General features: G+C 35.4%; 1 protein-coding gene across 6 annotated transcripts in view; it reads left to right on the top strand.

Moving 5' to 3' along the window:
- The window catches only part of LOC118198793 (protein dead ringer homolog), a 496,618-nt gene that overhangs the window by 396,013 nt on the left and 73,500 nt on the right, over positions 1 to 27,105 (top strand). For all 6 annotated transcript variants that reach the window (XM_085815747.1, XM_085815744.1, XM_085815745.1 and 3 more), the window contains one exon: positions 8,121 to 8,304. In XM_085815747.1, the coding sequence (XP_085671873.1) occupies positions 8,121 to 8,304 (184 nt within the window). The remainder of the gene's footprint in view (positions 1 to 8,120; positions 8,305 to 27,105) is intronic.

The following is a 27,105-nucleotide window of genomic DNA, read 5'->3' as shown; positions in this document are numbered from 1 at the left end:
TGTGATTATGATTTGAAAGATGAATTAAAGATCTTGTATCCAATCGAATGGCAAAATCTCTGTAACAAGCTATTTGGCAGGCATATGGAAGAGACATTAAAAATCATAAAACTGTGAGATTTGAGTTTTTCCATATTTAAAAAGTTTATAGAATTTAGAAAGTGGAAGCGCGGGGCACATCCTCCGCTTCCCTGTGTCTGTGAAGATGATAAATGTCCTGATAGCTTAACTTAACGTAACATGATGTAATTTCCTAGAAATTAAAACATAACTCCGTTAAAAATGTTTCCAATTTTCTTGCAGTCTCTTTATTTTAATCGCCATGTTTGTATGTAGCATTCGGTATTAACTGTGGCTTCATGTAAACAGGTTTGGAATGTGTTATTTACATATGCGCGGAGGCCTCTATACTTATTTAAAGTTATTTCAACAATGAAACATTAGGCCTAATAAATATACCAACGGGCTATGTTTATTGTTTTGATGGATTTATTTTTCTTCGTATACAATTCCGATAGATCTCATTTATCCAAATGATGTCACCCGGGAGCTATGCAAGGACCCATTTTCCCCCCTGGGGAGCGGATAGATTTTCGAACACTTTTCCCGAGGCGTGGGGGAGAGGGAGCCATTTTAAATTCTTGAAGTGGTTCATTAAGGATAATTCGATCGGTGCTTAAATGCCGTCACCTAACGAAGTATTTGATAATTTAACAACCTCTGAGAGACGAGGAACTCTTATCGGGCAAATTCGAAATGTCTACAAGCGAAGAAGTTAACTGAGTCGCCCGATAACCATTTCGTTGTCAGATTTCTCCACTTGAAATTCGGAAACAAAACAGAAATAAACGAAGTCGCTCGTTCTAAATTTTAATTTTCGAATTCAATTAAATAGTGTTGAAAGCGTAATCTGAATATCTCGCCAAGTTCATTGCTTTCGCTGGAGTGGTAATCTTCTAAAATATTTAATAGCTTAATTTAAAGCATGGTCTCATCAAGGATAAGGTGGCTGAAATCGTTAAATTCTGTTAGTTCATTCCAGGTGCTATCCTTGATGTTTGAGCTATGCATTGGTTTATTTGATTATGGCAAAACACAGTAGGGCTGTCTGCCTAAGAGGATGGATGCCTTCGTGGAAGATCTCTAAGGAAAACATCCTCGTATCCAGTTATACAGGCAAAAAAACCACGAAAACGTCCATGCAGGCAGCCCGTTCACCTGGAATCGAACCTAGGTTGAACTATCTGTATTCAGCGACTTTATCGCTCCGTCGTTGGTGCACCGTTTGGACCATGAATACGTGCGTGAGATTTCAGTGGCTTTCTCATGTTGAGGGCTATTTGTTGATATTGCTAAGAGATGGTGTTTCGTCCTTGGCTCCTTCCTTTCTGGACGTGTGAGAATATAAACTTAGTGATGTAATTCAGTCTCCTTTATTTTAAAATTCGAACTACTACAGTGCGCAGTATATTATGTTAGAAGTATTCAATACAACAGGAAGATTCAGTGGGACTTTTTCCGATTTGTAATTGAATCTAGGCTTATGGCCTGCCTTATACCTTATCTATATGTATGTATCTCTCTCTATATATATGTAAGCTAAAAAATATGAAAGCAAACTTCTAATTTTAATTGGCTATAACCTCTTTTATTTTTTTATTTAATTTAGGGATTTCCTCTATCTGTCTTAAAAATAACGCTACCAGTCCAAATTGTGTCATTCAAATTAATCATGCGATCCTACGTAACGCTTAATCCAGATAACCTCTTGTCCAATCAAATAATTGTATACCAAAACCTTTTTAACTCGGAACTGAAACTTTTGACTCCCTCCCTTCTTCCTCTGACCTGCTACGTTCCTTTCTGTTTACGCTTTCTTGCTGGCAAGGCGCTCCTCATCCGTGCTGCTGCTAACGTACGTAAGATGACGTCGTACTTTAAAACCCGTGTACATGGAAATTATTGTATTCAACTATGATTGAAAAATATCTTTTCTACGGAAGGATTATCTGATATGAATTATTTTGCAATAAAATTACGTTTCGAAACGGCCATATCTGGAAATTTGTTTTGGTTTATGAATTCCTCCTTAAACTACGGAATAAACTGCCTTCGAGGCCATAAATTAAATTACCGGACTCCTTCATATACGCACTAAATCATAATCACTAAATCATTTATATATATGTCACATCATTAAACGAGGCTGAAGAAGAAAACTGAGTAGCACGCATTTGCACAGCGAGAGGAAGATAGAAAAAATAAGAGCGCATTTTAGCAAAGCATATTTTATGAAATTGAATCCTTTCTTTAAATTTTGAACGGTGATCGAACGAGAGCTAACCACATTGTAGAATTAATAAGATGGCATTATGTCCATTAGTTTTGAAGTGATGCAGTTTAGATTCCAGGAAGGGGAACAAGTAGCTATATTAAAATGAAGAATTAAGAGGGTTATTGCTAGATTAAATTTAGTTATTCTTTCATATTTTATGTCTTACATATGTAATATATATATATGTGTGTGCATGTAATCATTTAGGTTTTAATTAAAAAATAAAATACCCTCCCTGCTATGCACCTCATTGTTTGATTTTAGTAATTTAGTTTTGACTGACTGCATATTAACTCCTTGTTTATCATAAATGCATAAAATCTCAAAATATTTGCAAAAATAGTGTCCACTAAAGGCCGAAGACCGAATGAACGCCTGAGGCCGACTGCCGAAGGCTGATAGTTTGACCCGGATCTGAATCCCGGTGAGCGATCTGGTGTTTTCATGATTTGTACATATATAGTTTAAATACGATCTAGTTTCACAGAAACCCTCCATTATTTTTCCTTTCAGGCAGATAGTTACGTTGTGCTTTGCTGTATTCAATAAAATAGATAGTTTCCCAGAAATTTTTCTCCCTTCGGCCAGTAGCTCCAGTGTGCTTTGCTAATAAATAATCCAGTCCAGGTCTAATCATCTTATGCGGTTGCTAGTGTCCGATTAAGTAAGTTAGCCCCAGTTTGTAAAATAGAGTTTAATTAAAAAAGAATTAATAATTCCGTCGGTAGTTTCGAATGCATAGTTATTCAGCTCTAGCTTTTTTAAGATACTTTAATCAGCTTTCATTTTCTTGATAATAATTTCTCTTGCTGCTTAGAAAAGCCGTCGATGATAAAACCTTATTGGCAAGCTGTCCGTGAAAATAATAAATAAATTACATAAATCGAGCGAATTGGTCCGAGTTTCATAATGTGTAGTGTTAGAAACATAGTTTATTTACTGCAGTAATACTGCGAATATTATTTTCATTTGGATATGTAATAAATTAAACGCACGTTAAATTATACTGATTAAGTACATTGTAAAAAATAAAACCTTTTTATGTTTTGTTCAGACGTAGCGAAAGGAAACTAACTTTCCTACTGGAAAATCTCATTTCCAACAAATCACTTCGTGAGCTTTTCTACGATAAGCATGTGCAGAAACAACACTGTTTTTCCTCAAATATCTTTGTCGTTTGAATAATTTAAGATGCCATCGTAAAGAAAATTACCTTGTATTGTTCTTCAGAGCTTGAAAAAAATGCTCCAATAACCGTCAACCTCGAACATTTCGGCGATATTTATGCCCATCGAAATATGACCTCCACTAAGTCACAATCGTCTTGCAAAAGCACTTGTCAATTATGCCGCAATTAATTCCAAATGGAAAAGAGAGAAAGAAAAGGGGGGGAAGAAACAGACATAAAGAAGAAAAAGCAGTCACCTTTTTCTTAAGTCTACTGTGGATCGAATCGCAAAAAGGCAGTCGTAAAGCACGCCCGCATACAAAAAGCCGCCATTAGCTTGAGCATAACTGGGCTGCTCTAAACCGTCACGGATTACTTATAAATAACGTGAGAATGAGTGGATACCCCCCCCTCTTTCACGTGCTTATTCCCTCGTCGGCTTCAAAGAAGCCGCCACGTGCGCTGCTCTTTATGAAATATGTCAGACTTAACTCTCTTCGGTCCAGTGGTCCAGTCTGATCAACGAATGCGAGGGACCGATTCTGTCTGTACATCTGTCGGAAACCGGATTCGGTACGTTCGTTTTTTTGCTCGTGCATTTAAAATCTCATAAGAATGTTGTTTCCGTCGAAATAACTTAATGTTGAGCTGCAAGCCACCCACAGACACGAATTTATGCTTATTTATTGGTGGTCTGGTGGCTCCCGCCCCTTGCGCAAACACGATAGGTGTTCATTGTGCAAATAGCGGCTCTTTAGTCTTGTTGTAACTCTCAGTACATCTTGAAAGTGCTAACTCTCCCGTCTCCCCCTTAAAGTTCCTTAAATATTCGCGGGCGTATCCTGGATATGAAATTCTCGAAAATGTATAAAAAAAACGTAGTTGGAAACATCGGGCTCGCCTTCCAGTAAAGCAGTGAATTTTTAAATATGAACCTTGATTGGATCTCTAAGGGTTTGAAAGTGGATAGTGAAGGATCGTCGAGCGATTTTTCAAATTAAATCTATTTTTCTGTGTAATTTTATGATGAACAATTTGATAAAAATACTATGCAATTGCATTTAATCTCTTTCATTACATAGTATTTCTGTTTCATGTTAACACAAAGATCTTAAGTCATTACCCTCATCGTCAATGCAACTTTGCTGTTTCTGCTTTGGTGTCTTTGTCAACAAGCATACTGGAAATGCGGCACATTTTGTAAACATTTTGAAAATCGACAAGGCAGCTCAAAACCGGTTTCAGACCTACGCTGGTGTTATCCTACAATGGTGCTGATTCTGCGAAGACACTCTAAAAAATAACAAATTCTTATCTCATTGATAACGTGATTTTGCTAATTATATACCTCGACTATGCTATGCCAACAATGATTACAAGTCCGTGTGTGATGTTTGCACTGACTGCAAATTGGTGTTTGATAATAATGAACGCTGGCTGCAAGTTGATCCTTCGCAGCATGAATCGCAAGTTTATGATGACTCTATGCAGATGACAAATGTGCATTAAACATCTCAATCATACTCAACATTATAACAGTTTTTTTCTTTATCGCACTGATCGTATACTGATATTGCTTCTACGGTGTATCGGCCTAAACAGTGCTGATTCCATACAGTGTCGATCCTATGAAGGTGATTCTTTATATTGCAAATGCTAGCGAATATAGTGCACGTGTGTTCACCGCTAATAACTGTTGTAATGGTAGCTGATGTATTCTAGTGATTCTTGAATGCACCACTGGAGATTACTGAATTGCTGAACCAAATACTCCACATCTAATGGCAAAGAAACATCGTCTTTACTATCAGAAAAAATGGCATATATTTTATTCTTCAAGCTAATTTTTGAGATGTTTGTGATCTAAACTTAAGATTGTAAGACTTTTTACAGCGAAATATAAATGGTTTGTATATATGAAACTACTTTCTTATCTTTTATTAAGAGGGCTTGCAAAATGCAAACCTTCGAAAGGGGTTCTCTCACTTACAAAGTTTAAAAATGGATTCATTAAAGATTTGCTTCAAAAAAGAGAAACATTATTATCGAATTCTCTCTTATGAAAGTTAATTTCTATCATTTATTTAAAATTGAAACTCATCTCATAACTAATAATAGCAACAATAGGCTTCCCTTTTAAATAATGAAAATAAATTTGCATTCTGAAAACTTTCAAGTACAACTTAACGTCTAAGTGTTAGTTTTTCAAACATTTGTTGTCAACGGATAAAAATAAATGCTTACTATGCAATAAAATTTTTGTGTGTAAAGCTTCTAACATCTGTTACCGAGTTTCTTTTCGGATTATCAAGTGGTATCAATAGGAAAAAATCAAAATAATAGAAAATGCATGATCATTCGAATTAAACGGAGGGAGGGGGATATGTTTCTATAAAATTTCTTCTTGAGCATTTTACAAGAATACTTTTTTTGGGGGGGATTACAACTAAATTCAAATGTAATTCACAACTAGGGTTAAAATTTTAGACTAACACAGAATGCTGAAACATATTTTTTATCCCATTCTCTTTCTTTTTGTGAAATCGAAATAATTCGCAATTTGAAAAAGAGAATGTATGTGCAATTTGGTGCGTATGAACATGTTGGATGTTAATATAATATTATTTGCATCATTGTATAGCTTACAGTTAATGCATAGTGCTGTTTCGGCTCTATATTCTTTAATTTTATATTTGCCACCTGGGAATGCCCAGTAAATTCGAAAAGGACAGTCACGTCCCGAATGCTGCTGGCATTTGAAACATGGCTTTACTCTTGTAAATTCATTAATTTTATGGTCTATCCATCTGCTGAAAAATATTCTGTTTTCCATAAACGTGTGGTAAGCGTGAGGATTCCATGATCTCTTGGTTGCTTTGTTACGTCTTAGGCTGATATCTGGAAATTTGCTCTTATTAACATATTATATATCTGATTACTGCGCATTTGGGAATACTTTTTTGTGGAATTTGGTGCTGTATTTTATTTTTCCAATCAATGAAATGTTTTCTTGTCATTTTCCAAAGCTGCATTTATCATTTTGATACCTTCCGAGTTAGTACATCTTACGTATATGACTCCTTTTAAGTTTTGTGATTCCAATAATTTTCCCTCCGATGTTGTAAATTGGTTAGTCAAAGCGAGCAAATGTATGGACAAAGTATTTTCATCTGAAAGAAACAACACGCTGATTGGTTGGAATATAAGGTATGTTATTAGCGAGATGCGGATCGTTTCTTATGAAGATATGCCTTCGCCGTCTTGCACAAAGATGTGAAACGATTTGGGCATGTTGGAACAGGCTTGCGTATCCGTAGTTCTCCAGTCTACTGACATCATGGTCGTTTTCGCTGCTAGTTCGCTGCTTTCCTGTTATTTCTTCAAATAACATGATGCAAGAGACAAACCGCGGCTTTGTGATATCGTGCACGTCTCCCATTCGAGAGGTGGCAGGTTTAAATCCCAGCTTCTTAATTTCATGAAAAGGTATTGTTAAAAAATAAATAATGGAATCAATTAAAAATGAAGGAATACTGAATAATATGATGCTCAATTAAAAGTAATTGCATATTAAATAATACAAATAGTGACAGATTAAATAACTAAAAATAATAAAGGAAAATCAATTAAAACTAATATCTCAAACATGAGATTCAAGTGGTCGTTGTCACAGAAAAAACGTACTTGCCACAGAAAATAAAACTATCATGCATAACGTAATTATTCAACCTATCAACGTTATTTCCTCGAAAATTAAATGACATCATAGACGGTTGTCACGTGATCCTAGATGGCGGTGGTCACGCCTCTTTCCTGTGACATTACTTCCATAGGCTGAGTGCCGCGACTTACTACTCATACAGCTATCGTGCTCATCCAGTGCCAAATTTTGGAGGTAGTGAACTTTCAGACTACGAGGGGACAATATATCAATTTTCTTAGTCCAGAATACATTGCCTCTATAACGGTGCAACATCATAAAGAAGTTGGTAACTGTTAGCCAAGTCTTCATAAGAATGATAATAAATTTCCAAACTACGACTGAGGGGATTGAGGTATCATTTCTCGTAGGCAAGAATGAACTGCCTGTGACGACAAAACGCTGAGAACACTGTATAGCGGTGTACCGTCATAGAGATGCCGGTACCTTTAGTCAAGGCGAAAGACAGTGACTTGGACATGGTTAAGATAGGGCACCGATTTACATGAATGATTTTCGTTTGCTTTTTTAATCAAATCAGAGGAACAAATTAAAATTTTACTTGTTTAGCGGTGCCGGCACTTTAGTGTAGGTTTCATTATTCAAAGTAGCAGCTAATCTCCATAAAGCAAAGGTGAATCGAAGGTAAGTAAGCAGCATTTGAAGTGATTACATTCTTTCATAACTATCGCAATGAAGCAACTGCAAAATTTTTAAAAACTAATAACCCAAAAACATGATTCAAGAGGTCGTTCAAGGCTATTGTCAATAGCACAGTACTTGCCCATTATTTTTGCAAGATCTGGTACTAAATGCATGCTTAATAATGAACTTTCAATCATATTTAGTAGTATAAGTGACTCTGAAAAAAAATTCCAGTTCTTAATATTGATATGTTGTCCTTGTTGTTATTCCAGGTACGCCGGTCAATCGGATACCCATCATGGCAAAGCATGTGCTCGATCTCTACGAGTTGTACAGGTTGGTAGTAGCCAGAGGCGGTCTAGTCGAAGTCATCAACAAAAAAATATGGAGGGAAATCACAAAAGGTCTCAACCTACCTTCCTCCATTACGAGTGCTGCCTTCACGTTACGGACGCAGTAAGTGCCTTTCTCTTTCTCTTCTTTGTCATTAATCGGATAGGGTCGTTATCCGGGATTAAATATTCCCTTCATTTTATAACAAATAGCCTTTCGGGTTGATTTCCATTTCAATGGTCTTCAAACTTTGTCGACATAGGGAAATCTTAAACTGCAAATGCTTTTTCTCTGCAGCCCCTAAACTGTATTTTTAATCTGTATTTTTTAATCTGGCATTCTAGTGTAATCAGTTCCGTGGAAAAAAAAAAAAAAAAAAAAGGTAATTTAACTTTTTTTGAGTAGAAAAGTTTTCTTGCTGTCCTATCCTGAATAATGTTTCTGAAAAACTGATCCCCTCTAAAATTTTGATTGACAACACCCGGGGAGATAAAATCTAAACTTTTCATTTATCACCAGCTTGTCAATGGGTTTTAAACGCATCTTAGCTCAAAAAGCGGTGCTCCGATTATGATTTTTCCCAAACGCAGGTTTGACATTTTTATTCGGTACTAAAATATGAACCACAAATATTACTTGATTATCTTTTCCAACTGAGCATATGTTTTCTATCTCCTTATACAAACATAAAGGAGGAACACCTTATGCAACACCTTTGTTATAAAAATTGGTTTATGGTTCTCCAGTCTCTGTTGCCTCTAAACTAAACAGCAGCGTGATTTGTATTACGTTGGAGAGGGGGGGGGGGGGAACCATTTGAGCTGAGTATAAAATCATCAAGTCTCAGCTGAAAATGAGGGGAACTGGTACCAAGTTTCTATAAAGAGCATTATTCAGGTATACATGTTCTTACTTCTTGCGAAGCTCGAATCCGGCTACTGAGTTTGCTATTCAACTTGCCAACCAAAAGGAGCTTAAATGCATTAAATTTTGCGAAATTGATAATTTAGTTCGCATAATCAAATTATATATGAAAACGCCCTATTTAGAGATTAAAAAATTAATTGACAAATTAAATTAAATATAGCGGCTCCTTGAAAAAGATTTCTCTTTTGCCAACAACAACAAAAAAATTTCGTGACCGTGGTCAGAGGTTTCTTTCAAGAGTTGCACTACCATGAAAGAACATTCATTGCTTTTATTAAAGGAAAAGGAGATTATGTTGAGATTTAAGATAATTTTTAAGCCTTGGCCTGTGGAATGTACGTTGTAATCAAGCTGTGATTACATCTACGCAGATCGTGGGCTGCTCAGATTTCTCTGGCAATCTTAATTCGTCTTGTCCCTTTCATTCAAATTTTCGTACTCTCCCGAATCAATTCTAAGCTACTATCGCGCTTTGCCTTCTGAGAACACGGTCTCACTTCTACTTTGATAACCGTTTACAATATCTGGGCAATGTCTACGATGGGTTGTCCCTTCAAGTGGCCGAATATTTCTACGGTTCGTGAGGGGAGGGGAGGCTGGTCGCAAACGGAAAGCGACCCCCTCAGTCGATTCATCCTCTTAGCCGAGGTTAACAATGCCTCCCTGCTGCCCCCGCACCCCGTATCACCTCCCCTAATTTAACAGCATCGCCTCCCTGGGCCCGAAATTTAATTTCTCGCCGCTTCATTGAATATCTGCGGAGGACTACCAACATTGCGCCTGAGCATTAATTAACGACTGATTAAAGCAGGGCTAGTAGTCAATGATTAGTTAAAGCTCCTAATCAATATTTAATTAATTCCGGGTTTGGGGTTTGAAATCGGGGACCAGCTTGCCGCATTAATTAGCCGTCCTCCTCCGCCTACCCTCCAGACATCGGGATCAACAGCACCCGGTCCAGCGTAATTAACAGATTTAATCGAGTAACGTGGACATTAAGTTGTGTCCGAGATATTTCGTGCGCATTGTGTGTGGATTGTTATGCGGATGTGTCTGTGTGTCTGTGTCGGCACGCTGTTGTTATTGATAAATTTTCCGCGCGGCTGGACAATGGCGAGCGGTTGCTATGCGGTTGCCGGGGCGGCGTTGTTCCTGTTATTGCCGGGGGGTTGAAATCTCGGCCTCGCAGGGCTTTTCAGCAATACTGTGCGGAAGAATGCTTCAGTTTGGGGTGGGAAGGAAATGAAGGGTGGCACTGTCCTTTAACTCTTTCGCGACGGGAACGTTCGCCGTATGAGCGTCTTTCACACGTGTGATATATAACAATTTGGCTTTAAATGATGTCTCGTAGTATCTGTACCGAACACGAATGTGACTGAGGTCTTAAAAAGGGAGCTCACTTATGCGGACTTTATTCAATTATTCAGCAGTATTCTGTCAACACTGTGCGTATTATTTTCAGAACAATGTATTGAAGGTTGGTTAAAAAAACTCGTGTAGTAGCCAGTGACACATTCTTCCCCGTATTTTTTTCAAATACTTTAGTTATTTATTCATTAGTGTAAGTTAATATTATCTTTTAATTTATTATTGTTAACGTTACTTAAGGAAGAAGATATCTGAGTAATAGATTTGGGGAAAATATTAATTTTCTATTGAAGAAGTACTAGATTATGCATTTCCCAGCAATCATTTTAAAAAGCGCATCATAATAGTTAGAAGTTCTAAAGTTTGATACAGTGCTAAAAAAAAATAATTTAACTCGACCTTTTTTACTCCCTCCCGTTTTTTAAGTGGAAGAAAGCTCCTTGGCTATTTTTCCGAAACTCTATGTGACAATTGCACAGTTTCTTCAGTTTGCGAAACCCTATAGCTGTACTGCCTAAAACACATTCTTCAGTTATAAGTAATATCTCCCATACAAGAAATCCTGCATTGCGCTCTGAACTGCAAAATATGTTTTTTTTTTTTTTTTTTTTTTTTTTTTTTTTTTTTTTTTAAATTTTTGTACAAATAACTGCCATTTTTCTTAGAATTATCTCCTTTCAATACGAATAATAACTTTAGAATAGAATTTGGTTTTAATATTATAAAGTTAAACGTAACTAATTATCTTACTGTACCTCTTTTTAACTTTTTCAAAATCTTGAAGAGTTATCGTTTCTATCAATAAATACAACTTCAGTAACATGCTTTAAAGATAAAATTTGTCTAAACGTTTTATAAAAACTGCGTCTTAATGCAATTAAATTTCAATAACTATTAGTAGCTGCTACTTGCGAAGTTTCAGTAACTCAAATTTTTAAATAAATACTACAACACACTGTGTAACTTTTAACTATTAAATAACTTCGGTTCACCTAATAGGAATACTAATTTTATGCTTTAAGACGTGCAAAATTCACTCACCAAATCCCTATGTCGGCTATGTGAGAGGTTGTTTTCATCTAAACCTTGTGCATTATATTATTTCGTTGTTATACTTCTCTGTCCTACATAAAACTTCGCTCGGTGTTTAAACTCAAAAGCCAATTTGCGTATGATTACGTTTTTGTAATGCGTTGTTGTGCAAAATGTATTCATGAAGTTTTTGCATTATGATATATGTATAAAATAAAAAATATGTAAATCAAAATTATATTTAAATTAGCAATGATGGGTATAAAATCCTGAAGAATCATCATCGTCAGTCGTCATATGGACGCACCGAAAATAAGAATTTCTTAAAATTGGGTAGACGTGTTGAAAGGTATAAGTACTATTAGGAATTGCTTTTGAGAACAAGAACTTTTCCCAAATCAGACTCAAATCTTAATAGGACTAAAGGGCCGTTCCACTGCGGTTTAGCTGTGCTCCGCCATGTGTCGGCTAGCTCCACCATGCGTGCAGTTTAGATTTTTCATCTCGCTGGTTTATGGGGGAAAAACTGGGTTTGGAGATGGGGGGTCTATGTCAATTTTCTCCGTTAGCTCAGATAAACGCAAGTCTAAACGGCCCAATCGAAAATGCATTTGTTCTCAAAGCTACAGTGCTCAAAATTTATTTTGAAATTATGTCCGGAATTATTCCCACCCCAAACTGAAACATTCTTCGGCTTGTGAACGAAGTTCCGTTTCATTGTGCTCCTGGGTTAGACCCTATCTCAGTCTAACAAGTAAATCGGTTTCCGAATGTTATCGATCATAGAGAAGCATTCTTCCGCACAGTATTGCTGAAAAGCCCTCGTCAATAACCTTGCAATCCAGACACTTTTTATTCAATTAGATTAAAAATTTACGCTGAAACCGAAACTTTTTGGACTCTTCTCTTCCCACGCTTCTGAATGCGTCACTTTTCGCTTCTTCGCTGTTGCAAGTTGCCGCTACTTGCTTTCTTCAAAAATATATTTCACAAGTCTATCGGCGTCGCTGTGAAAATTTTTTAAGGACAGGGCTCTGTAACGGTCATATTACTTGTGGTGGTTAATGAAAAATGTGTGTCAGCCGTAAATAAAAAGGGAAAAAAAAAAAAAATCTGAAATGTTTCAGATTTTAAATTACGTCCAAAGGGGCGTTTTTTAACATTTTGTGTGTTACCTTCCTTTATTAAATATCATGTTCCTCGCACTTAAACCATAAGATCCAGTGCAACAGCAATATCGCAAAATAGTTTTAAAACGAGCATATCTTTAGAATTTCCGATACAGTGACTCACGCGCTGGAGATAAAAATGTTTTTTCTGCACAACGTTGCCATTGCTCGCTTTGAAATCCTTGAGTTTGTTAATCAAAAATTCTTCAAAGTTTTAAAAAATAGGAAATCGATCATAAAACAAATTTCAAATTTCAAATTTGGTCTTCCACATGCTCATATTCGTTGGAGGATTACGTTATTCAAAATTCGATGACTCTATGTACCGTTATTTTATGACAATGTGAGAAATATACATACATTTACGCAGATTTTCATTATTAGTCCAAAGGGATTTGAATCCCGAAGGACTATTAGTTTCGTTTTGGCATTTTGCGTCGGACGGATAAATGTCGGTTCACTTTTCAAACTGTTGCCATAAAATGTTAAGAGTCCTGCATTATATTTGAAGAAATTAAATAATGAAAATCTGCGTAAATGTATGTATATTTCTCACATTGTCATAAAACAACGGTACATAGAGTCATCGAATTTTGAATAACGTAATCCACCAACGAATATGAGCATGTGGAAGACCAAATTTGAAATTTGTTTTATGATCGATTTCCTATTTTTTAAAACTTTGACGAATTTTTGATTAACAAACTCAAGGATTTCAAAGCGAGCAATGGCAACGTTGTGCAGAAAAAACATTTATATCTCCAGCGCGTGAGTCTCTGTATCGGAAATTCTAAAGATATGCTCGTTTTAAAACTATTTTGCGATATTGCTGTTGCACTGGATCTTGTGGTTTAAGTGCGAGGAACTTATTTAATAAAGAAAGTTAACACACAAAATGTTAAAAAACGCCCCTTTGGACGTAATTTAAAATCTGAAACATTTCAGATTTTTTTTTTTTTTTTTATATATATATATATTTCTTCAAATATAATGCAGGACTCTAACATTTTATGGCAACAGTTTGAAAAGTGAACCGACATTTATCCGTCCGACGCAAAATGCCAAAACGAAACTAATAGTCCTTCGGGATTCAAATCCCTTTGGACTAATAATTAAATTTGGCCAAGTCTGCAAATCCTTTTTTCTACGTTATGCTGCTGTCTACTTCGCCACCAACTCTCCCGAGTTACTATATATGTGTGTTTGTATACATATCTTAAAAAAATAGTACTTGTGGGATTAAAAGAAATAATATAAAAATCCTGTGCTGAAGCTGTATAGGATCAAATTAAACGATTTAGTTCAAAAGGAGCCAAAATTAAGATTATCCTATCTAAGGACAAAGGTGTAGGGTGGGAGAATATTTAAGAGGTTTTAAAAGTGAACATAGGAATTTAGGTAGGTCGAATTTAGATTTTTTTTAAATAATTGCTAGGTTAAGCTTACTTTGGAAGAGGGAGGGTTATATATAGATATAATAAAATTTCCCGTTGGGATGGCATTTATTCTCTCATGCCCCAGCCTAGGATGGATATCATCTTGGCGGCGAACTAAGTGCATTAACCATTCCACATCTTGATTCATATCCATTAGCTGAAAAATTCTGAGAAATCTCTCTTCCGAAGTTGTGATTAGAATTTTGCAACTACGTAGTGATCGCAAGATTACGTACGAACTGCGAATCCCACGCCTATCGCCCACACGTACCCAAGGTTTAGTAGCTTTTTTATTTTTCAGATCTAATTAGCGACATTCATCCTTCTGTAAATGATCTACAATCTATATTTTATAAAGGAATATAAAGGAAAGAAGACAGAGGAAGCTTGCATTTTAGAAAAAAAACTTCCTCCAAAAAATTATGCTCTCTATTTTATCCTGTAAATATTTCCTGTTTATTGTTTTTTAGTTACTTTGCTGGCATCATAAATTGCTGATCCGTTTCTGGGCTTCACTCGCATGTCTTGCTATCTCATCGGATATGTCTTGAATGCAAGACATTTAATAGAATAAAATTCTTTGAAAATATTTTGGAATAATAATAATGGTTATTTTCTTTTCAAAAAATTCAAAATTTATTACTATAGTTGGTACATTTTCATTAAGCTCGGATTTTTTTTTAAATGAACTGTATCAAAGCATAAAATTAGCAGAATCAGAATTACAAATAATTAAAATTAGTAATGAATTAATAAAAAATTACTGCTTGGATACAGGTTCATAAAAGATTGAATGCACACAGGGCTGATGATAGGGTGACAAAATTTATTTTATCAAAAGAAAGGCTTCAGAATTCTGGAACTTTCTCAGAAATACTCGTACAGGTGTTTATGGTATCACAGAGTATAATCAGTAGTTACACTTCAAACATGTTAAACACAACGTAGTGCAAAGTGCATCTAAAGAACAAAGATGACCCGGAGATATCTCAGTACTCCGAACTCACTCTGAACTAACACCTAACAGCAACTACTGAGATACATGCACTCAATACTTAAATAGTTTTCCCCCGACCGCCAAGAAATGTCTAGTATTTCTCGAAGTAATGGAAGGCATATGAAGGCCGCGTATGGTTACAGCTGCACAGAGCATCTATTACAGTTATTTAATTACAGTACCTATTACAGTGATACTGGGACCGGAGCAAATTGTCCTCAAATTTGACGAATTTTGGCGATTTCGCGCCAAATTTGTCGATAAGAATTAGTCACCAAAATAGTTGCCAGCGTGGAGATATCTCGTCAAATTAATGAGATAGCCATTTACTCAATGTTAAGTAGACTTACCCCTGTATTTTTATTTTTCCGGCAGACCATCGTCTGTTTAGATTTTCATGTTACATTATACATAAAAATGCAACATTTTCCTTACAATTGCACTAAAATTATCTATCTATGTATAAAATTGATAAGAATATAATTATATTACTATTAGAATACCATGCTTAATGCAATTAGTTAATCCATCCTTAAATGGCGCTGAGCGAATTTGCTTTTAATGAAATACGGTAAACAGTAAAAGTAATAATAATTTATCTGCTATTTAACATTAAAAAAGTAAACTGTGTGAAGGAATAAAATTCGCGGAGTCAATAGTAACGAATTGCTCAAATTTTTATTTGATGTTTACGTACTTAGTCGAGCAATGTTTTTATAAAAATAAACTTAGGCTATATTTTGAATAATGCTCGATGTTTTTCATCTTTTCATAAAATTTGCGACAGTCTGAAATAAGTTTATTAAAATTTCGGCGACCTTTGCGTCTTCTTTCTGTATCAGGATCGGCATCAATCAATTTCTTTAGCAACGCAATTTCTTTTATAATTAGCTCGCGGTCTTGTTTTCAGGTTCGAAACTAGATCGGAGAATAATTTTATTTCTAACAACTAGGACAAGAGACCCTGCGTTTCTCATCGGGGGGGATTTTTGTTTTTATTTAAATCACGCGACTTTTAATAAAACTTACTTGGTTTCAATACTTGGAAAGCATTCCTTTGCAATAGGCTTTTATTATTCGTTTTATTAATTTTAATAGTATACTAGATTTAAAGTAAATTTATTACTGCAGTTTGGGAACATTTCGCATAACGTAGAAGAATAGCGTTGATTGATTAAGTAGTAAAAGCGAAACAAAACATGGTTTCGTTCACGTTTAATCGGCTGCGACTGTTTAAATAGGTTTATTAATCTGCTATTATTTTCTTTTATTCCCTGCTTTCAGAAACTTGCAATTTTTCCTTTGTAGTGCGTAAGCGGAGAAACTAATCAACAAAGTGGAAATACTTGAATAAATAATATATTCTATGATAAGGATTTTACTTTGGACCTTTCAGGTTTCTAGTTGGCCAAGTATCGATTGACCATAATTTGACTTGACAGAAATGCATGCATTAGAAATTATTGCATTCTCTAATGCTTGCTATATCGTGTTTTACCACTATACGTACGTCCAGCATTGGACGATTCGCGATTCGAATCCTGGCGAGAGCTAATTGATTTGTCTTGTCTCTTGTTGCTTGAAACTTAATAACCTCTTCACATTCCAGAAGCAACTGCTGATTGTCAAAAGCAACTGCTAACTATCAAAATATTGTTACAGAATGGATAATTCCAAGTTTAGGTATATATTAATAGTGTATATATCAAAATAACCAAAACAAGTAACAAGTATTGAAACAAGATCTTCTTCTCCTCCAGCTGAGGCTGAAGCTGTTATAGGTTCTTATAAATCAAACAGCTGGGTAGTAATCAATTAATAAATCTTTGAAGAAGCCAATTTTAGGGCTTTTTAATTAGGTGTTTCTTCTCTGAAGTCCCATATATCCTAGGATTTTTCGAGTCATTAGAGTTGCGACCTTCATCACGAGGCAGGTGGCGAGGTAGTGTGAGCAAGTTGATTGTGTGGGGTGTTTGTTATTCATGCGAGCAAGAGTGTGGGGTGCTGATCCCTTCTCGATAGGATAACTTCGAGCCGACATAGCAAATGCGAGTGCGTGTTGTTGCTGTGTGCTTCGATCGCCATAGCAACCCTTTGCATCCAACCCTTTGAGGGAGTCCGCGTGTTCGAGGCATTAAATAATTCTCTCTAAATTATGTATCGGGCAGAATCGATCCCGAAGAAAAAGAAACGAGTCTCTCAGGTTGCGCTTTTGCCTGCATTAACGACGGGCGACATTTTCAATGGATAAATCACCATTAATGGCCTGCATAAGTATTTTTAATGAATATCCAGCGCAGCACGCCTCCCCTCTACGTGACTGACATACGCGATCACGCGACAACGCGCGTGACTCTCTTTTACAACCCTTCCTCATCCCCTCTCCACCACTTTGGTTACCTGCCCTCTCTGATCGTTTCCACTTTTTCTTGGTGAGACTTTTCTCATTCTTAGGAATGATATGTTTTTGTTCTCAGTTACTGGTCAACAAGACAACTTTCTGGAACGTTTCGTAGCCACTTTCATCGGATAATTTTCTGGTTATTTTTCAGGCCAGACTTCTGCAGTTTATTCTCTGTTTGCTGATCAAAATGACCATTTTAACGCATTCCCTAGCTTCTCTCATCGGATACTTTTCTAATTTTTATTTATTTATTTATTTTTTGTTTTGTTCTGTCGGTAGTTTTGCAAATGTAAATTTGATATTCCTTCGTCCTTGATTATTAACCAACAAGCCCACTTTCTGAAACATTATCTTCAACAGATGATGCTTCAGTTTTCCTTGCCAGAGTTTTTCACTCTAGGACTTTGTCCTCGATTATTGATAAAAGAACCTCTGTTATGACTAGGCTTTGAACTGGATTATTGGTAAAGGAATCTCGATTATGGTTGGGATTTGAACTCGATTATTCGTAAAGAAACCTCGATTAATTTTTAACTAGCTTTTGTAACTTGATATTTTTCTCCCTTTTATTTACAGAATTGTTTTCTCTTTTGAGGTTTAATATTTTTCCTCCGTCAGTTACTAGTAAAGAAGACCACTCTCCAGAACGTTAACTCGTCCCTCATACATTCCTAGTTCTCCGCTGAACTTTTCCTCTTTTTTGCTATTTTACCACAGGTTGCTGGGTAAGAAGACCCCTTTACATAGCGCACTTAGCCTAGCAATAAGCATATCTTGAATGACGTAATAATTATTATAAAAAATTAGTAGTTGATTATAAAAATTCTCTGCATCGTCATGCTAAAATTTTACAAATTTTACTGGAAAACTTCTAAAATTTACAAATTTACATGTTGTATTGAAGAAGGATACTTAATTTTATGAATGTGCTTTGGAAGAAGCAGAACAACCATTAAAACTGCGAACAGTCCGCGAAAGCATCAAACTATTGCTAACGGTAATGTCAAAAGCTAAATGTTATCCTATCCAGGAAGATTGTTGAAATATTCGATAGCCATCTGAAATTAGCTAAATATGGATGCGCAGCACTTAAATTTAAAATGTGAAATGAATTTTGGCCACATCTTACTTCCTTGGGCATAGCCTTATAGGGCCATTTTGAATTTAAAAAGTCTATACTGGAAGACTACACCGTTCATCGATTGCTGTTGATTAATTTAGTTTTTAATTTACATTCTTTCGAGCTGACAAGTGTCCATCATTTCATGTGTAATGCTTATAGCTCTTATATGATTAAGCCAAACTGCCCAATGTAGATTTCGTAGAGCACTGCAGTGCAATACGCCGTCACCTAAACGTACGAAACAGTGGCACCAGTGGCCAAGGAGTTAAAACTGCTAAATACTGGTAGTTCGAACCCATGAATGGGCTAGTTATTTGGTGGATTTTCGCGGTTTTCTCCATGTGCAACGTGAAGTTTTCCTTAGTCCTGCACGAAAACTGCCTTCTTTCTGCCTTCTTTTAGGCAATAGTCCTCGTGTGTTTTGCATATTCAAATAACATAATTTGAACCCAGCCCAAAGTGATAATATCTCTACTAATACCATGTAAATCTTGCTGTTTGCAATGTAGAGTGAAAGGTGTAGTTAACTTTGAAATCAATGCTTAGGGATATTGGGTAACCGTAATGAATAATATGATTCAATGACGTACGGTTTTGCTTGATTAATCGATCATGTAATGTGATATGTGGGAAATGCATACGATCATTATACTGTAAGGATCTTAAGTTTTACTAACGTTTATTTTATTTTAAATCTTTACTATCACTTCTTATTTTCTACTTCCGGCCAGAATTATAAGCGTTAAGGATTTTATGCAAAGTTTGTCTGGCGAACGCCAAGTATTTAAGTGTGGCCTTTTTGCCAAGCGAAAAGGAGAGGAAGCAGTGAGTTCGAAGCAGGCCGCTTACCTTAGAAGTTACGCAGTTGCTATTTGCCTTCCAGGCCAGAGGTATTAATCCTCTTGATAAATTAAACGTATTGTAGTGTTCACAGTCTCTGTGCTACATACGCTTCCTGTTATTATAAGGCCAATCTTATTCTAAAGTTAAATTAGAGTTTAGTTTTATTTTGATATCTTTTACGTTAGACCCTGAGTGGAGGGTCATTGTATTCCGAAGTACGGAAGTCATTGTATATAAAGAAAAATAAAGGGTTTTGTATACCCTTCGTCTGTATCCTGTCTACTTACTACAATTAGTGAACATAGCTTTAGTAAGCTCTCTGTTCCTAGTCAGGTCCTTGTATGTTTCCGAAGAAGGTTAGAAGAAACATTGAACCTGATAATACTATGAAGCCGGTGTGCAGAAACTGCAGTGTGTTGTGAATTAACCAAAAATTATTAAATAATAATTTTTATTTGTTACTGTCATTACCTAAAATATTAATATAAAATAAATATATTTTTATGAGTTAAAATTGCTATGAAATAAATGTTTTCATTTCATTTTCCATATGAAATACACACGACATTCATGTAAGTATTTTCAACTTTTTTGTTATATCTAACACACAGTGAGAATACAAAATGACTTTGCTAAGGTATAAAAGCAAGCATAGTCGTATAGTTGCTACAGTTAACAAATTACATTGATTATGGTATTATGGTAACATGTAATGCTACATATGTAAAATTAATTTGCGCAATTGGTTATGGAACTGAAGAAAAAGTATGAAGTGATGTTGCAAAATAACTGTAGGAACATACAGGAACCTATATAATAAATAGCTATGAATTATCAAAATATCTTTAGGAACAGAGATTCCAGGCTGTTACCTTCTGAGAAACTTCTGTCGAAATGCCTTTAGTTAAAGCACATTGAGAATAGCTAAAGTAGCATTTATAAGTGCGGAAATTGGTAATTTAATTGCATAGCGAGCGTTTCCAGACGATTCTTAAAATCAAACGACTTTCAAAGTTAAATTTTTCAAACTATGTGAAGCTGTAAAGATATCTCATCAATGTATTACAGATTAAGTTCATTTATTCGCTTTTTATAAATTAAGCTGATCTGTTTATCTTCTTTTAAAGTTAAAATACCAGTAACGTATCACAGAATTAAGCAAATATCTTCATCTCCTATTAAACATAATGTTTTCTAATAATTGTACAGCTAAGATTTGTCATATTAGTGTTCCTTCGAAAAAGTATAGGAAATAAAATAATTGAAGTGGACAGCTTCCGATTATCGAATTCTGTTCCAAAAAACTACACATAATGTTTCCTTTGTCTTGTTTTTTTTTTTTTTTTCACTTGCAAACAGTAAAAGGGTGGTCGAATGGAATGAATGCAGATGGCAATATTAATATCCGATTTCTATTCACGGGCGACGCCTAATTGAAACTAATTTTCTTCAATTACAGCTGGGCATGGAAGCGCATCCAGCGAAACGGAAGATCGCTATGTCCATAATTCTTAAGCCTAAATGTCGCAAAGTGATTTATATGACAGGGGCCGGCGACCCAGCACTGGTACACCTTCGTCTACACGGTCTTAGTGACACGCAGGGCTTGTTAATTCGCTTGCCCGGCCATTACACGACGTTGTTATTACTTCTTTTTAAACGAACACTTCATCATCTGTTTTTTCACAGCCGGTTACCTGCAAGACAACGAAATCGCCACGTTGTAGCTGATGGGCTTCTCCGATATCCGGCCGCGACATCCTCTGTTCTAGCCAATAACCATCCAGAGTCTTGTGAATGCCAAGTACATGCATAATCTGGATGAGGAATTTACTTATCTAAACAGGGCTGGTCCATGCTTAGAAATAAGGGCGACTCCATTACTGGGATAGAAACTGTCCCAATAAAGACTGCATAAAAATCTTTTGCAAAAACTAGTTATATAATCGTATATGAATGTTATAACATGTAGTATTACCATATCGCATATCGGACAGTTATTAACTAGGCAATCGGAAATTAATTACAAGCAATTTTCTGAAAGTACTGAAATTCTAATCGAGGAGAAACTAAAATAGAGGAAAACATACAGCATTTACATGTTTCCTTTGGTCCATCGACAAGTCTTACAGGTCAGGCTACAGCTCAATAATTCTTCCGTAGCCCACTCTGTGTTATTACGCCTTTATTTCTGTAATATTGCAATAAATAATTTCAGGCCTTGTTTTCGAATGTTTCACCACAAAGTGGCTAATTTAACAGCACTATCTTGTCTGAATGCTTCACCAATTATCTTGTATAAAAATATGCACTAGGATTGGCAATAAAGAATAAAATTTCAATTAAATATGTTTCTATGCGCTATTTCTTTTTTTTAGCGTGGGAGTGTTCAGTTTGCCATTAAAAAAGTACTATTTACGCGTTATATTCTCCCCTGTTGCAGCTTTTTTTTTCTTTTTCTTTTTTTTTTTTTTTTTTTCTTTTTGCTAGGCACGCGATTTTTTAACTAACGAAATTCACAGAACTTTTATTTTCGAAGTAAAATGTGGCTGCATTAAACTGCGAATTATTGAAACAATAAACATAATAATATGTACTTTATTTCGTTTGTTTTGATTCATGAATTTTATTATTAATCCTTCTGCGTTTTTAACCATTCATTAAAATACCAAAGGTGTATAAGTCAATTGCTACTAGTGTGAAGTACTGAATATTGTAAAATGCCACTCTGTTGTATTTACATGAATCTTGCTGGTAGGTTATATATATATATATATATATATATAATTAAAAAGCTAGGTAGTAATTACTATATAAAAAAAGACCTATTTGGTCTAAAAACTTTTTGCGCAATATGCTGCAAAATTAAAAACGTTCTCGTTTGATTTTATACTAAATGTTTTATATCGGATTGGTTAGTTAATTATTTTCGGTGGAACTAACGAACCTGTCGATTGCCATGTATCTGTCTGTTACATTAGTATATCTCGAAAAAATATTATTGTTTTTACTTAACGTACAAAATCCTACTTTGGCAAAATTTGTAAACAAATTGACGGGCAAAAAGAACGATCGGTCGGGCACAGCTGATTTTTAGAGTGTTGCCATTCGGTAAAGCATCAGATCTTTAATTAATATACTATTCGTTAATGAAGAGAACAATTGAAAAGCAATAAACGCACCTCTTAACACTGAAATTAGTGTTTTACTTCTTTTAGTACTGTATCTAAATGAGACAAACATTTAGCGTATATTCTACTCAACTGATAATTTTATGGCCATATGTATTTTATTATTATTAGTCTTAAAACCCGATTTTGCTTCGATTCACTTTTTGTTCAAGTCTGTTGCCATTCTGCAAAATGTAAGATATTTATCTTTCAGATTTAATCTGTCTGTTATGGACTACAAACTAAGCTATATAAAAGCAATGGCTTCAGTTTCTAAAAAAAATCATTTTTTACATTTTAGTCTAGTTGATGTTGATTAAAGTAAAAATGCACTTACTTTGTGATTTTTAAAAACTTCTGTAAAAATATTTTTACAGAATGACGTTATATATTTTTTCACTTACAAATATACAGAAGACGCATACTTTTCCATGTTAGTCTAAATGTATATTCATCTAGTATCCTATCAAATATTTCGCTATTCCATCTGTAGTGGCAATCTCTACTGATAAATAATATTAAACTTTAAATGAGCACTTTCTGGGCGATCTCTAAAATCTTGAACCCTTTCAACTTTCAATTTTTTTGTATTTTTATTTATGTTTTTATTTGATTAATAAAAATATAAATCTACATGTTACGCAATTAATAAAGAAATTTTAATTATTTTTATAGTGTTTGATGTTTCTTAATTTTTCAATACTTAAACCATGTTTAATTATAAATTCTTCTTTAAAGCATCACTCCCTAGCTTGATATCTTCAGACTGCAATTTTCTTTTTAAATTTTACATTTATATTTCTCTCGATGAGTCAATAAATGGAAATATCATGTGTTGGAGGAGGGGAAGGAGCTCTCACTGGCAAGGAGATTAAAACCTTAGATTAAATGACGGATGCATTCGTGGTGAACTTCCTAAAATGTAGTAGCCAACTTCTGCAACCAATCCAGGAACAAGTCTAAAAAAATCCCATATTTACTTCGAAATTTCTTCGATTACTCGAGCTTAAATAATTCTATATAATTTTATAATAATTTCTATAAGTGGAACTGAGTACACCCCTGATTAAAAATTAATGATAGCTTTTCTTGTGAGATCGATTTTCTTTAACTCGATTAATTTAAATATTGAATTTGGTGGACATTTGTCGAATGATTCTGAAATTAATGTCTGCATTTCTTTATCGTTAACCTGAAGTTGGACGAAGTAAAATTACCATATGCAAAGAAATTGTGGTTGTTAAACTTATCAGTTATCACTCTTAACCAGTACCGCAAAATTTTTACGTTTTTGTGTGATAAATATACGATTAAAAATTTTGTTTTGTTAAGAAAGAAACTGTATTCACTTCGTTATTATTTTTAATGTATGCTACGATTTCCATTTTGCTTTCTTAAATGTACTTTTGTGAATATTTACAGCGAATCATAGCGCGTTTTTAAGACTCTTTTGCCGAAAATTAGCTCCAATTTTTGATTACTGAAATTTTGTCATATGCTTAAGAGTTTCAGCTTACCGAAGTTTAACTGGATTCTGCCTGTACAGCGAAACTAATGAGAATACCCTACTCCGTTCATAGAAAATGAGCCAAATCTTGTGACAATGCAAGAAGTATTTATTTCTGTCTAAGAAATTGATTAGCAATTTATTATCAAAATGAATAAATAATTTTTAATCAAGTTCCAGTTTGCCTGTTAAATTAATATTAAAAGTATATATTTGGCATAAAATGTCAAAAGTACCTCGCTGCAAGCTGCGGAATGCTCTAAATTGCGGCACTGATCAAATGCAGATAAAAGTGACTGAGAAAAATAAAAAGTACTTCAACCTATTTTTATGCTCATGTTCTTGGTTAAAGAATACTTTGCAGTAAGACTGTGAATTAAAAGTAGAACGGATATCTTGCGCTTGCACGTTAATGGCATAATATCCGAACTACGTAAATATCTGTTATTCTCTGCGGAACTAGGCGAGTGCTTAGTGATTAATATCACTTTAATCCGCGAAATGTGGATACGCTTATGCTGAAACGCTTTGGGGAGCTTTCTGCCTAGTCAACGCCTGAATTTGGGTACTAAAGCTTTTCTCAAAACACAAGTCTCTTATAAAGTGAAGGGAGGGGCGAAAAAAAAACCTGACAGATAACGTGTCAGGTATAAATTAGGCCTATTTTTACGAGGCTCGTTCGAGGAACATCACAAACTCGTAACTACTTCATCAGAGCCATTATATAACGGTGCCAAAATACATCCACGGCCATTATAAACGCGCAGCTCTCTCAATTTATACCGCGCTAATAAAGCGGCTAATGAAACCATTTGAAATCCCCGCGAGCCTTCGCACAGCGTCTTAAATCAGAATTTATACCCCGTGACGGTGGACTTAAGACCAGCTTTTAATGCCACCAAACTTCATTAAAAGAATCCTCAATGCAATGCGAGCTTCCCTTCCAATCCCCGCCCTCTCTCCGCGCAGGACTCGTTTTTGTTCTTTTTTCATACAAACTTTTATTTCCTTTACTGCTTCGATTTCCTCTTGTGAACTTTTCGAAAAGGAGAGAGGGGGGTTGGAGGAATAAAATCAGTTTGTCGGATTCCCTCCCCCTTTCATGGCTTTGACAGAAATGAAATTCTTTCTCTCCTTTTTTAAAGTCTAGATTTTGATTATAATCTGTTGTCTGTTGTTCGTAATGGCGATTTGATTATCTTCAAGGAAAGTAGCTGGCACTGGCACTGGCACAGTGCTCTTTCAGCGGCCCCAATGACCACTTCTTATGGAAAAAGAAAACATGATTAATAGGAAATAAGGAACGATTTGACGACCTTGTAAATCTGGGTCCTTAAGTCAGGACTTTGTGAACCTAAGTGGCATGAAGCCCTGAGAAAATGGTACTTTAGCGATTACGTACTATAAGACCATATGGAGCACATAAACCACATCAAAAATAGTCTGAAAATTTCTTCTCATCTTTGTAATTTTAGAAATTTTAGAAGTTGGTTTCATTTGTAGCACGACAAATCTCCGATCTTTGATCTTGACAGCCTTTAGCGGGTTCTCCTTTTGATGTCTGTCATGAAGATGTGCCCTAAGGCGTTGGTAATTAAAGTTCTAAGGCGAAAAATCACCACGCTATAAAGGCGAAACAAAAAGTACGTGACTTGGTAAATGAAGTAAAATTAGAAAAGCTGTTCGAGCTGTGAATTCCGTCAGAAAGTAAAAGTAGCGTACGTCAGAGCCAGTCACGTGGGAGGTCACCCTCCCAAGTACCGATCCCGAGTGAAGCATCTTGGTGGAACTTAACATGTAATTAAAATTAAAGTCCTAAAGTGTTCTTATGGGAAAATCTGCAATTTTTTCTGTTATAAAATGTGAAGTATAAATTAAGCTTCGCTTTCAGAAAATTTCATCAGAGCCATAGCGGCGCCGAATCCTACTGCGAACTTCTCTGCAGTGAATTTAGCTGCGCAAATCTTCTCTATGTGTGTGATAATGTTTCTCAGGAATCTGTTATTTTTCTCGTCTTTCAACCAGGTAATGGCTTCGTTACATTCATCAGGGGGAGCTTGGAGTGTTTCCTTCAGTTTTTCATTGAAAAGAAAATTTGGGATGCTTTTCTGTTACTGCATTTCTTGGGAGTTGAGGGAAATCTTCTTGCGTAAGGCTGAGGGTGATTGTTTTTGCGGGGCAGATTTCCTTTCGAACTTCTTTTTATAGGCTGCACATCCTCGGTAGCTGCTTACATGGGTTTCTTCGCAAAAAATACAAGTAAGTTTCTCTTCTGGTTTGAGTGGGCTGTGATTAGTGATTGCACATCTTTCTGAATTCGAACAATGCTGAGAGTGACCATACTCTTGGCGTCTATAGTACTGCACTGGTCGCTTTTTTGGCGTGGATTTTTCAATCATTACATTAACGCTAAACATATTGTTCAGGTTGTGGATTGCATAACCCGGTGAGTTTTTCCTTAGTTCCAGTAGACAGATTGGTAGTTTTTCATAATTATTCTTTTTTCTGGTAAATTGTTTGACTTTCAGGATCGGGAACTTACTTCTTTCCAAATCATTAAATATAGCTTCCTCGGTAACCGTGTCAGGTAAGTTCAGTACTATTCGTATCGGTTTATCCCTAATTAACTGAAATGTATGGAATGGGATGCTTTCTGTCGTGCAGTAATTTAGCAGCATTTCTAAGATCAGTAATGGTTTTAACATAGACGAAAATCGATTTAGACTTCCTTTGTGCCTCGAATTCTTCTGCGCAAATTTGTCTTAAATGTTCATCAATTTTTAGCCAATCAATGGTATGTTGTTGAAACACAATAGATGTGGGGGAGGGCGTTTCCTGCTGTATGGCTCTTCAATGTCCATCGGTTCTGCATTTGGTAGAATTTTCGCAGTTTTCTTAGGGGAAACCCAGTTTCTTTCGTCTTCCATCAAACTTGGATTCTCAGCTCT

Source organism: Stegodyphus dumicola, chromosome 4, assembly GCF_044657685.1.
Source record: "Stegodyphus dumicola isolate Sdum_Otavi_A_Nest chromosome 4, ASM4465768v1".
In the NCBI taxonomy this organism is placed as follows: domain Eukaryota; kingdom Metazoa; phylum Arthropoda; class Arachnida; order Araneae; family Eresidae; genus Stegodyphus; species Stegodyphus dumicola.
This window is presented reverse-complemented; position numbering and strand designations above follow the sequence as displayed.